Here is a 13,751-nt window from a genome sequence, read left to right on the forward strand (position 1 = left end):
GGAACCGCAGGCTCCGCCGGGCCGAGTAGGGCCCCTGAACAGCCGTCGGTCCTGACAAGGAGGCCGTTGTGACCGTGGAGGTCACCTGTGGGTTGACAGAGGCCCGATTCGTGGACAGAGTGGCAATATTGGTCGAGGAGCTCGACCTGACCGACAAGTCGATCCCACTTGTCGGGGCTGTGTGTGTCACCCTGTGAGATGTGCTGGGTTGGGTCCGGTGGGGAGCGGACAAGGGGCTGGCCCTTGGTGCTCCCGGCAACCCAGCGTGCACCCTAGGTGCGCCCCAGTACGGGTAGAATGGGGGTAACCACCCGTGGGCACCAGCCATACTGTGACCCCAACCCCAAGGGTCACTGGCGCGATGACCTCCATGAAGGGAACAACCTGGCCAAGTCGGAGGGAGGTCAGGTCCGACTTGGGTGTCAGTCCCGCCCGAAGACGAGCGGGCTGACTGCCCGGAACCGCCTGACACGCGCGGGCCTCCCCCAGCAGGGGAGACCGGCCGGATAGCGGGAAGACCTGCCGAGCAGGTTGCCACGCGCCCCGAATCCCCTCCCATGGGGAGACTGGGGTGGCTTGGCCTGGGGTGGGCAAAGCAGAGATCCCCCCTCCCGGAACCAAATTTTTCTCCCCCCCGAAAAGGAGGTGGGGGAGGGGGGTCGACAGAGAAGGGAGGAGGGGGAACAACAATGGGGCCCGTGAGGGCCGTCTCCGAGTGGGGACCCAGGTAATGGCCGGGCGCAGCCTCCCCTTGGGAGTCCGTGCCTAGCTGCGAGTCCCCACAGCCCGGAGAGGACTTGCCATTCCCCCTTCTCCCCGCCTCGCGCTGGGACACCTCGGGAGGCGACGCTCGTACCTCTTTCCCCCCGGTCCCCTTCATGACCGTTTTACTGGTACGAAAGTCACCTCCGCGATCAGCGTCTAAAGACGCATCGCCGCGGTCCGTATCGGGAGGAATCATGAGCTCCGGGCCTGGGAGAGTCTCTTGCCGAGTCTCAATCCCAGCATCATGATCCCTGCCTTCGTGGTATGGCACACGAGGCATGGAACCCGCGCTTAGGCACCCAGCGAAAATCCGACCCCCAACAGAGAAAGGAAAGATAGGATCGACTTAGAGGCAGAAAAAAACGAACGAATCGAGGGTGCCGAGTCGAATCGAGCACACAGAATGTAAGAATACAATAAACACAAGCCGCATGCAACAAAATAAGGCCAAAAGGATACGCTTAATAGCCGAAAAAAGCGTAAGACGAGACAGAGCGTAAACCTGACAAGATGGCGTGGAGAGCCTTGGCCAAAGGAATGGTTCAGAGCTTATAGCTTTTAGAGGCGTTTGATTGGCTGAGAGCGGGCAGGCCCGTCTTTTCACTGTTAGCCGCGCGAAATTTGGCCAAGCAGAGCAAACCAATAGGCCTAGTTTGCATCAGTTTGACATGGTACAGTATATGACACCAAAAAGCGCATTTCCGTTAACTCAAACATCCCTGCATGTCAAATACATATCTAGATTGCAAAGGAAAGATGGGTGTTGTTCAGAGGACCATCGGATCACAGTCTCATTAGATACGTATTATGAATCATTTTTTCATGTGCAGAGGTGTTATCATGCACTACTGTATATGTGTTGTTTCAAGTAATGTGCTTAGAGCTCATTACAAGGGGAGTTTGCACCATATAAGTACTATCTATTATGATTATCAGACCAGTTTACCCTCAAACAGATACAAGTGTAGCTTGGACAGGCAAACAGTGTAGATTCAGAATAACAAAGTACAGCATTTTTTACTACGCATTTTTTTTTTTTTTTTTTTTTTTTTACGACACCATATACCGTTTCACAAAACTGTACCTGAATCATTTGCTTCGAAAATACAAAAATTTAAACGAAACTATTCGATCTGAAGAACTGTCAATATAAAAAAAACATATACTTTCAATAATTGTTCAATTGTTCTTGAAACAAAAAAAATTCCAACAGAAAAACAAAACAAAAAGGCTTCATTACTTCTTGGACACTCTCCCAGCTTGGTGCCTTTCCCTTCTGGAATGTCCACCTTTTTACGTTCGGCATTGGGCAAGTTGATTGTCACCTCCAGCCTCTCCACTTTCTTCTTTTCACGTTTACCCGAAGTCAGTTCCACTGGTCGTTCCAACAATCCCACTGTGACAAAACAATCATATAAATACTGCAAATTATAATTATAATTGAAAGAGATAATGACTTTACACAAAATAATCTGAAAATAATTGATTACACAACCATGATTTAAGGGGACCCAAAAAACAAAACAAAAACACACACAAACATCTATGATTTCTGAACGACTGAAACATTTGAGTTTTGAATACAGTATTTATACTCAGTTTTGCATCCTGGCAGCACTAAATGACTAATGTCACAACACTTGAGGCTTCTCTAAAAATAATGAAAAATCCTATGTTGCCAGAAGTTGAACTCAGAAAACACTGCATCTTAATATTCAAGGTCAACTTTAAATCAAGCAATCCAATGTAAAAACAGCTCGTTTTTAAAATACTAACTAGCAGAAGACACAAGAGGTGGCACTTCTGAACTCCAGCCATCATCCAGAACAAAACATACTCACACTTTTTAGCAAGAACTTCATCCATGTCCCACAGATGAACCAAAATGGGAAAAGGAAGTCACCAAAAGAGAGTGAAACTAAAAAGAAACGTTTGACTTTTAAGTGAATTACTCTGTAATACAGCACTGTATTAACTTTCAACAGTATTTAAACTTTTAAAACCCTTTCAGTGTCAGGGGGGAAACAGCAGAAAGTTGTGTTTCAGGTCATAAAACATTATCCAAAACAATAAGCCTAAAACTGAGAAAATGGTCTGGATATACCACTCTAGACGAACTGTGTGAATTTTCAACCTTCCAGAGCTCCTTCCAGAGCTATTTCTTTTTCTGATGACGTCATCAGTGACGTCATTATGCAGGTACATAATACGTTTATGGCAGTCAAGGGGTTTTAACTGCTGATTGTTTTTGGCACCCAGGTTGTGTGCAACAAGAGAGAGTTTTCTGTTGAACAGCAATTATTCTTCATCACTTCCCCTTCATAAAAATTCAGTTTACTACACCTCCGTTCATGTTTTAACCTTTCCCGTACGTCGTGGGTGTGAAATCACCCAGACAAGTGTTTTTGCTCTGTAACTCAAGTAATATTGAAGCCACTTCCACATAATTTCATGACTTTGTCCATAATATAGTTTACTACATATCCGATGAACATTATTTTCTTTTATACATAAACAAAGAAGTTATTAATCAATTAATATCCCTGTACGTCGTGGGTGTGACGACACCCATACTCCCAAAGAATAAACCTTGCACGCCGTACGTCGTGGGTGTGGAGCCACCCATGCAAAGCTTGCGCGCCATGCGTTGTCGACGTGACGTCACTTGGGCTCGCTACAGAGAGAGATCAGAGTGACCTTGTCTTTTGTTGATCGTATCCCGGTTCAAGTCTGCGGCAAGTTTTACTCTAAAGTTGTAACTAATTTCAGAAAACAATATTTATTGCACTAGATATCTTCAACAATATTGAATGAACTGTTTTTCTTGTAGAGAATGATCGGGAGCAACTGATTGATAGCTTTTTATCTAGTTGGAATTAAAGTGCCTTTCTAAGAACTGGATATTTTTGTAAGTCTGAAATCAATTGATCTAAAATCTAGTTGATGTAGAAATTTTATTCTTATCCTAATCTGTTCAAAGTAGAGAAAACCCGACTATGGCTAAAAAAAAGAAAAGATAGTTGATATAGAAATTTTATTTTTATCCTAATCTGTTCAAAGTAGAGAAAACAACACTCTCTTCTCACGGGCAAAACTTATTCACAATGCGCCTGGTCAAGCACTGGAGTAAATAGCCTACACGCACAAGTGGAAACTGCGCATGCAAGTCTGCTGAAGAAAAGTCAAATTTGCTTTACGGACAGGTGTGGGTTACTGTGCACCCACGATGTACGGCAAGGTCTTATTTCTTCAGTGAAACCATGGGTGCCTACACACCCACGACGTACAGCGAAGGGTTAGTTCGTACACAGAAACCATGGGTGCCTGCACACCCACGACGTACAGCGAAGGGTTAGTTCGTACACAGAAACCATGGGTGCCTGCACACCCACGACGTACAGCAAGGGGTCATTCCTTCTTAGAAACCATGGGTTTCTGCACACCCACGATGTACGGCGCGCAAAATTTTAGGCGACGTACGGGAAAGGTTAACTGACTTTGTCCTCTAAATCACTTTGTCTGATGGAAAATAGTCATCATCAAGTGAACGTTTATTCCTTCCTGGGACCAAACAAACCATTTGGAAATGAAATTGTATTCAGGGTCAATGCTTGCTTACAATTACGAAAGAAGTTTTGATCTGAGTACCTCCATTTCTTATTTCAGACCATATTATGCAGTCTTTTGTGAGTACTTTATTATTGCCAAGATTACTGTCCTTAAACCATACCACTAAAATGGTGAATGACACATTTTTTTCACTGTGCCTATTTTTCTACCATTTTAGTCACATGTAATGTTTGTCACTAGGTATTCTTACAATTTAGCAGTCAATATAAAGAACAATAATTTTTTCAGAAACAGTTTTCTTCACCATTTGTTTGAAAATGTAACTGATTATTCAAGAAATAATGCAAAGGCATAAGTCTGAAATCACTATTGTTTTGTGTGTGTGTGTGTGTGTGTGTCTGTGTGTGTGTGGTGCATGTGTAAATGTGTATGTGTGTGAGTGTGTTTCATGTAAATGTGCCATTTGAACCCATATGCATATCTATGCCATAACGATTAAGGTTAAAACAGTCATAATTCTGCCTGGCTGGGACCATCCTCAGCTGATCAAGCATCCAGTATATACTCTTTCAATCATGTTCAACAATTCTACTTCACGAAACTGTTTTCACACCTTAATCTTAATTTTTGATTGTGTTGAATGAAAATTTCTTTTGGGGGGGGGGGGTTGGGGGGGGGAGTTTTCATCAGTGACCCTACCTGTCAATCTCCAAAAACTTGAGATTTATTTTAATGATTAAATCTTCAATAATGCAATTTACATACATGGTGGTTCTTCATCATCATCTTCCCCTTCGGATTCCTCATTGGGCTCTTCCTTCTGAGCAGGCTCCTTAATTTTGCTGTCCTCTTGATCAGAGTCCTCTTTGGTCTTACTGGTGTCTCCATTTTCAGAGACATCCATCTGCAAATAAAAACCAGAGGCAAGGCCTTCAAGACTCACTTGTGATAGACACTCTATTGTATAATCATGAGGAAAAGAAATGAGAGGGATCATTAAAAATGTTTCTGTATTAAATATTATTTTACATAATGACAATGTTCCACACACAGCTCATATACATAAAGTGTGTAAATGGTACAGCTTGAACACAGTGTGTGTGTGTAAATAGTATCTATTCTCTGGTGTATCTGCCCTGAGACAGGGTGTCCCTCTGGGTTTGTCCTACTTTGTGTGTGGCTCCTCTGTCAGATTCAGTCATGCGATGTCACATGAGAGCTTTGCTGATGACACTAACTTTATGGGTCTGCCTCCACAGCTGAAATTGATGCACTGTTGACTCAGACACAGGAGTGCATTGCAAACCTAAAGGACTGAATGACTCAATAAGATGCAACTTATTACTTAATGATGATAAGGCAATTCATAATAGCCTGTCCAAAAAAGTTTTCAAACATCCTTTTCCCATCTCTGTTCTGATTAATAGCACACCTGTTTTTTTCTTCTGTTCACAGTCTTGGTCTGATCCTAGACCAATCTTTCCTTCCAACAGCACATTTCAAATATCTGTTAAAGTTGCCTATCTGGAACTGCACATAACAGTTCTGTTCCACTGATACAAACAAAATCTCGTTATTTATTTATTTATACTGATAGTCTTTCCATCTAAGATGATGATATTAGACTGAAAATAAATGATATTATTATTATTATTATTTGGATTATTATCATTCTTATCATAATGATGACTGTTAGTATAAATTAGAAATCAACATTTCTGTATATTCAAATGAAAAGGGCGGCGGTTGAGGTGGAGGGGAGGGGGCAAGGGGGAGGGGACTAAAACGAAGGAAGGAAGAGAGAGAGAGAGACAGGCAGAACAGACAGAGAAAACAGAATGTGGAAAAGAGTACAAAATCTAAAATGGAGAGGGTGAGTGTCAGTGATTGGAGAAAGAAAAAACATAATATTGGAAGGGTGTGTGTGAGGCGGGACAGTGAAAGCGGGATTAGGACAGAAAAAAATTATCAATAATCAAATATTGTATGCACTACTTCTGTAGATTATTATTTGAAAAGAGGTTCATATGGGGACCCTACAATAAACAACCAACTGGACTATTTAACACATAACTAGCTAACTTTCATAAAGAACAGTTTGAAATATACAGCTTTTTCCAAAAAAAACATTTGAAACTGGTAACACGTGTTCCTTAATTTCTGGAGGCAAGAAAGGTTTCATTACTAAACAGCGGGTTAAAACGTGCTCTGCTGTTAAATGTCCCTTGCAAATGCATTCAATATTTTCATATTTTGTGTATGGGGCATTTAGTAATAACCTAAATGCCATACTCTTAACAGCTCTGCCAGTTCTTTTAGCATTTATAAGGCAGAAGTGTTAACTTCTAAAGACAGAAGGAATTTTGCATATTTCTTTCAACAATATTACACATTTCAGATGTTGATAAACGATGAGGAAGTTCAATTGCATTTAAAGCGTTTTTAACTCCAAGCTTAGCAAGATGATCTGCACGTTCATTAGAGAAAAGTCCACAGTGTGAAGGAATCCAGCACGTTTTCAATATTTGTTCATCTCATTTGAATACAGTGAATCAATGATCTTATTTCAAAAATGATGTTATAATTCATGTTCGTACAACCTGATTTGACAGACTGAAGAACTGATATTGAATTGACACAAAATAAAACATTAATCAAGTTTAGGGGCAGATCAAATAGATATGTTAATGCCATAAGGATGGCAAATTAATTCAAAATTTGAGAATATGACTTTTCAATTTTCAAAGCAGGAATTGCATATCCAGAACCAGCAAACTGATTTTCTAGAACAGAAACCGTCTGCATATACATATATATATATATATATATGTGTGTGTGTGTGTGTGTGTGTGTGTGTGTGTGTGTGTCCATCAAGATTGATGATGACCATCGTTGTCATCCAGCTGGGGGATGGGGGAAGGGTGGTGGTGGTGGGGGGGGGGATGCTCATGAATCTGTGAGTGCGCAGATGGCTGAATAGTCCAATCTGCGCACGAAATGTTCGCTGACAGTTGGGGCAGACAAAGACAGGCATATCATTGTCAGGAGCTTGTTTGCCCGTGACTTTTCTGCCTGCCTCTTCTGAACAGCTGCAGCAGTCCTGTTGGCCTTACACAACTTGGCACCTCTGTGCACAGCTGCGCACCATTTGTCACGGTCCACTACAGATTCCTCCCAGGAGTCAGGGTTGATATCAAACGCTTTCAGAGAGACTTTCAGAGTATCTCTGAAGCGCTTCTTCTGACCTCCTTGTGATCTCTTCCCTTGTTGCAGCTCGCCATAGAGCCTTTTGGCCAGCCAATGGTCTGGCATGCGCGCCACGTGTCCAGCCCCAGCGAAGCTGGGACTGCATCAGGATGGTGAAGATGCTGGGAAGGGTGGCTTTTGCAAGCACCTCTGTGTCTGGGGTCCTGTCTTGCCACTTGATGTTCAGTAGCTTCCTTAAGCATGTTGTGTGGAAGTGGTTCAGCTTCTTGGCATTGTCGTTGGTACACTGTCAAGTTTCACAGGCGTACAGTAGTGTGGGGAGAACTACTGCTCTGTAGACCTTTAGCTTGGTCTCAAGACCAATGCCTCTTCTGTTCCGGACATTAGGTGGCGGCAGCCCCCATGGCCGATACCGGGAAACCTATGAACGCCTAAAAAATTGACTAATTTTGAAGTGCATTTTCTCAAATTTGATTTCATTTTGTGAAAAACTATCCAACTGAAATAATTATTTATCATCCATATTTTTAATTTTTATTGTGTTTGCTTTATGCAATGCTGTGAACGAGTTCGCGAATGGAAGAAAAAGAAGTGTACTGTAACGCGAAATAGCGATCCTTGTTCAATGGCGGCCGGCGTCTTTCTGAGCGCGACACAGTTTCAACCGCATAAGCTTAGTGGAAAAAATCGCATCCGTTGTTTTCCATTCATTGGTTACTGTTCGAAAAACTGGAAGCCGTGAAAGGCGAAAGTTCAAGGAGAACTTTCGTGTGTTTTTTTCCAAGCCTTGGGCGAAGTAGGGTAGTTAGATCTGAGCGCAAAGTTACGGGAAATTTTTCGGCTATCTTTCAACGCCTCGCGCAGTTCGAAAAAGAAATCTGGCCCTACGTGAAACTGTATGAACGGTAACGAGCATTTTCTGCTGATTCAATGGTATCCGAAACTATGATTTTTGATCCATGAGCAATTTGCTCAAGCGATTCAAAAGCAGGTACCCCTCTTCGTCAGTTGCGTCGGCCCAATCAACATTCGACACAGGAGAGCGGCACTTCATCTAACACAAAAATGGCATTGTTTTTCCAGAAAAATCTGAAGTTTCATCGGTAAGTTTTATATTATTTTTTAAAACGAATGTCTTTAGCACTTTCATGCATAATATTGAGCTGAAATTCTTTGAATCAGGATTTTGATCGATGTCAGTAACTGAGCAGACACCTTGGACACCTTTAAGTCTAGGGTGCCCCCCAATCAGTAGTTAATTAGATAATAGGTCCCCTACCCCCCTCCCCCCCCTCTTCCCCCCCCCCCCCCTCTCTTACCCTAATATTTTTTGGGGGGTTTAATTTATTTTCGGGGCCCTGCTGTCTTCGATCAGCAAGGGACCGGCTAGCTCGGAACGGCGAAAAGTGAAGTGATAGTAGCCTGCCGGAGAACCCACTTAGAGTAGGACTAAGTTTACATCCTCACTAATAGGTCTGTCACTTTCTGTAGCTTGTTTTTCTTTCATCGCAACCCAACAAAAACGGCGTAAAAATCAAATTGATGATTGTGGCCGTCAACGCAGTGAAAGGTGAAAGCAGCTTGGATCTATTTCATCAGTGTTTTCGTAACGTGACACCGTGTTTCAATCGGAACACGATTTATTTTTTTTCTGAGTAAAACACACAAAAACTATTGATACAGAATGAAAAATGGACATGTTAAAACGGAGCCCATGAATTCCAATTACTAATATTTGATTGATAGGAGAGGTTTCGTATTATACTCCATGTTGGTGTTTAATATCTTACCATGTCAAACTGATGCAAACTAGGCCTATTGGTTTGCTCTACTTGGCCAAATTTCGCGCGGCTAACGGTTTGATAGACGGGGAGTGGGGCCCAACCCGCTCTTCAGCCAAAATCAAACGCCTCTAAAATCTATTAGCGCTTAATCATTCCGTGGCCATGAACAAACATGCCCCATGAGAACCACGGCGGAGACGCAGGAGGGGCGGCCGGGAGCGGGCATTCGATGTTTGACATGGGTAAGTATATTTAACACCAAACATGGAGTAAATTTCGAACTCCTCCCTTTTGGGGTCAATAAAAATTCATGTCCCAAAAAGATGGAGAATTTAAAGCAAATGGGGAGGGAAGGGCCCACTGGTTTTTTAAAGGGGGCCCCTTTTAATGAGCGGCAGTTTTTAGCGCGGGCAAGGGGGAAAACCCCTTGGAACCCTCAGCCCCGGTTTTACGGAAATTTGAGGTAGAAATTTATGAAAAGGGTTTTCGCGCCAGGGAAAGGGTGCCTCCAAAAACATGCTGCGTTGGCATGAGTGTGGAAAACAGCCGAAGTAGCTATGGCCCCGCACTTTTGTGCCCCCTTGGGGTGAAGCAGTTTATATCCCTGTGTGAAAGAGAGTAGGGTCTCCCAATGACTTGGGAAACCCGGGGAAATGGGTTTTCCTGGGAGCGATTTTCTTTTCTTGTAATTTTTATTGAGGGGGTTAGCGAAACCCCTTTTAGAAGAAAAGCCTATGGGGAGACCTATCCCAATTAAAAATTTTAGGACAACGAAAAAGGACAGGTGCCCTTTTCCCCATCATTTTTTGGGGAAAAAATATCAGGACAAGGTCTGACTCCCCCCAGAGAGGGGGGAAAGGAACCTTTAGGGTCTTTGGGTTTTTAGCCCGAAAAAACTGGAAGGAAAACGAAAAGTGATGGAAACCCTCTCTGTGGAAAGGGCCCGATCTTGTGGCCCTTTCACTAAGGCCCCTGCAGTCATTCTTTGCCCGCCTGTGGCCAGCCCAGAAAGGGGGGGGTGGTTTGAGGGTGAGGATGTCAAAAGGGAATAGTCCCAAAAGGTAGGAAAAAGGGTGTTTTCGAATGAAATTTTAGCACCGGGAAAAAGTCCCCGAGGGGCACTTTCTGGGGGGGCCTTTTCCCTTTCCCTTTAGAGGGGCAACCCCCAGCCCCTCTCTGAGCAGGCCCCAAACCGGTTCCCAAAGGGGGAAACCCCTAGCTGTTTGCAATGTGGTACAGAAGGCCGACCTTTTACCCCCGCCCCGAACTAGCAGACAGGAAGGGAAAAGAGGGCAGAGAGCCCGAAATTTTGGCCCGTGCATTTTCGTAAAGGGTTTGTAGGGGTAATGCCCCGAAACTGTACACCCCGCAACCCTTTCTTCCAGCGAAAAATCTAAAAGTCTCCGTTTTTTGCCCCCTTGCTTGGTTTTACTATGGAGAGGGGGGTCAAAAGGAGGCACACCCCTGGGGGCGCAAGCCGACACGGGGGCCCACGAGGGGGGCGAGGAAATTCAAGGGGGATGCTGCAGTTCCCACCACACAGCTGCCCGCGTGGGTGGTTGGAGCAGTTGAGGGTTTTGGGAAAGGGAGTGCCTGAGCGAGGGGGGCCCCAGCAATGGATTTGGTTTCAAGTTCCAGGGGTGGGAACATTTTTTCCCGGGGGCTGAAGGTTTCCGGGGGAAAACCCGGTTTTGGGGCTGGCCATTTCGGCCGGGAAGAGGGACAGCTTGGGGGGTGTTTTCCAAACTGTCTTTCCTTTTACCTTTTGGGGCAAATTGGAAAAGGGGGGGGAAACGCGGGGGGGCAAAACAAAACTGCCCCCAATTTTGGGGAGGGCATCCCACTGGGCCCCGCTTTGGGCGGCAACCCAAGGACGGAAGTGGGGAAATTTCTTGTTGAACCCAAAGGTTTCCCCCATCGGCCAAAACCCCCTGTTCCAAACCCCTGAAGGCCCGGGCCCTTTTCCAGGGTTTCCCCCTGTGCGTTTTGACATCTTGGCCCGCTAAGGGCATCTTTCCAAGGGAAATTTGGTTTTTCCCGCTCAGTGTCTCGCTGAAAGGGGCAATGCCCTTGCTGTTTGGGGGCCAACGGTTGGGGGGAGCCTCCCGTTTCCCCATGGAGGGTCTTTTTGAGTGCGCTCCCCCCCTTTGTTAACATAACATGCGACCGTTCCCTCTTGTCCCTTTAACAAGGGGGATGGGCTTGGGTGGGGTGGGGGGTTCCCCCCCTGAATTTCAGGAGAGTTTTGCGGAAAATGCCCCCAGTTCCAGAAATTGATGTGGCCACAGGCGCTCCTCCGGGGACCAAAGGTTTTCCCGCTGCATAAAAGTGAGTCCATGTTTTGGGGGGCCCCAGCCCGGGGGGGCTCTGTGAGAGTTTCACCCGAAGAGTAGGGTGGGGCCCAAGGGCCCCCCCCTGTGTCCGAAGGGGGGGAAATTTAACCCCTCTATTTTTACCCCAAGGGGAAACCCCTCGCCCAGAAAATATTTTGGGTTTTCCCTCCCCGGGGGTGCTTGGGGGCCGGGGCGAAACCTCAGTGGCCCCTGGAGAGGGCGTGAGAACCCTGTCCAGGGAATGGGGGGGGTGCCGGGGCATTTCATGCCCCAAAAAGGGGAAAAAAGTGTCTGCGCCCGTATCTTGGGAGGAGTGGCGCCCGGGCTGGGAGGAATGCCCCGCGGTCCCCCGTGATTTGGCGCCCGAGAGGAATATCATAGGAAAGGGGGTTTCGAATCTCATTCCCCAAGAAGTTTGAAGGACGACGTGGGGGCAGGGGAAAATTTTTGGTCCCTGAGGAAGCCCGTTGGGAGCAAAGGTCTAGGGAAGCTGGCCCTATGACTTTAGGCACAGGGTTTGGATGGGCCAGGAAAGCAAGTCGTCCGGTAAACACAGAGGGCAAAAAGGATTTCCCAGGGGGACGAATGGGACACCAATTCCCCCAGAAACCTTTTGGGAGACGGGAATGGGGCAAGGGGCCGACCCAAAGGGGGGGGCCCGGGGAAATGGGGAACCCCTTGTCCCCTCCACACGAACCTCGGTACGACGGGGTGCCGAAAGGATGAGTATATGAAAATAAGCATCTTCCAGATCGAAATTTGGGGGGCCAATCACCTTGTTTTGGGTTTGGGGGCTTTCCCCAATTGTGCCGGGGTGTCCCTCTTTTAATTTGATTTTGGGGGAGGAAAATTTTTTGAGGGGGGGCAAGGGCCAAAAATGGGCTCACCCTCCCCAGACCTTTGGAATCACCAACAACCAGCCGTTTTAAAAACCCGGGGCCCCGGGTTGGCCGAGAGTTGAGATATAGCCCCCTGAGGGGGTGGGTGCGATATCTCTTTTTCTAGGGGCGCCCCTCCTGCTCCGTTTGGGGGTTTGGGGACCCAAAAGGGGGAGGAGTGGATTTTTAGGGGGGGAGGTCCTCCCCCCAAGAAACCCTGTACCCAGACTCTAGCCCCCGACATAATCCCCTGTTTGGGCCCCGAGCACACCCCCCTGAGGCATGCCGGGACAAATTTCCTACCTTTGGGGGGGGCTGAACGACTGGCGGTGTGAATCGGGGCCCAGGGGGGCAAATTTTTGGGGGTGCTTTTCCATTCTTTTGGCCCTTTGGGGGCATTTTTGGGGGCCGGTCGGGCTTCGACGGGGAATTTAAAGGGGTTTATTCCCCTTTCCCCTTGTTCAGGGACCGTGCCTTGACCCCGGCGGCGGGGTTATGGGGGGGCCTGGTGGGGGGTCCTTCAAAGGGATAGAACCCTGGAGCCCATGGAGGTGTCGGCCCAATTTTGAGGGCCCCCTCCTGGGTTTTTCCTTTGCCCTGTGGTGACAAAATTTGGGGGGGGGAAAATGGCCGAAGGGGGGGAGTGCTGCTGTGCTGGGATGGACCCAGGGGGAGCCCCCTCCTCCACAGGGAAAGTTTGAGAGGCTGAATAAAGGCCTTTACGCCGCGTTTTTGAAATACTGAAGGGGAAGGTTGGTTTGTGTGTCTGCAGCTGCCGTGAGACCAGGTTTTACCCTATTTCCAAAAGCGTTTTTAACCTTTGGGGTTTGGGAGGCCCGGCCCGGGGCAGAGGAAGGAGAAAACCCCCGTCCTGATTAACAAGGGGCACTGTTCCCCAAGCCCCATTGGCCCCGTGGGAACGTGCGAATTTTTTGTAGCCGTGGAAAAACCCCGAGGGGGCGGGGGCGGCCCCAATTTTTCCCACTCTGGGTAAAGTTTTAAAGTATAGGTTAGCGATTGGGGAAGGTTTTGGGGCGCTGTTTGAGACCCCCTCCTGTCCTGTGCGGAGGGGTTGCCCGCTGTAGGGGGGGGTGGGCCTGTGTGTTTCCCCCGGACCCCCACCCCCCCCCTTGGGGAATCTTTTTTGAAACTTTCCGGGGGAAAAAAACGCCCGGGGGGGAGAGGGGGCTCCCTGCCTGGGGGAGGGATGGGGA

General features: G+C 46.8%; 1 protein-coding gene across 1 annotated transcript in view; it reads right to left on the reverse strand.

The window, feature by feature from the left end:
- Nucleotides 1-13,751, reverse strand: part of LOC143280564 (protein DEK-like) — a 54,069-nt gene that overhangs the window by 16,247 nt on the left and 24,071 nt on the right. The window contains exons 2-3 of the mRNA XM_076585256.1: nt 5,101-5,239; nt 2,006-2,161 (exon numbers count right to left, since the gene is read on the reverse strand). Of these exons, the coding sequence (XP_076441371.1) occupies nt 2,006-2,161; nt 5,101-5,239 (295 nt within the window). The remainder of the gene's footprint in view (nt 1-2,005; nt 2,162-5,100; nt 5,240-13,751) is intronic.

The sequence above is a fragment of the Babylonia areolata genome, chromosome 3, assembly GCF_041734735.1.
Source record: "Babylonia areolata isolate BAREFJ2019XMU chromosome 3, ASM4173473v1, whole genome shotgun sequence".
In the NCBI taxonomy this organism is placed as follows: Eukaryota; Metazoa; Mollusca; class Gastropoda; order Neogastropoda; family Buccinidae; genus Babylonia; species Babylonia areolata.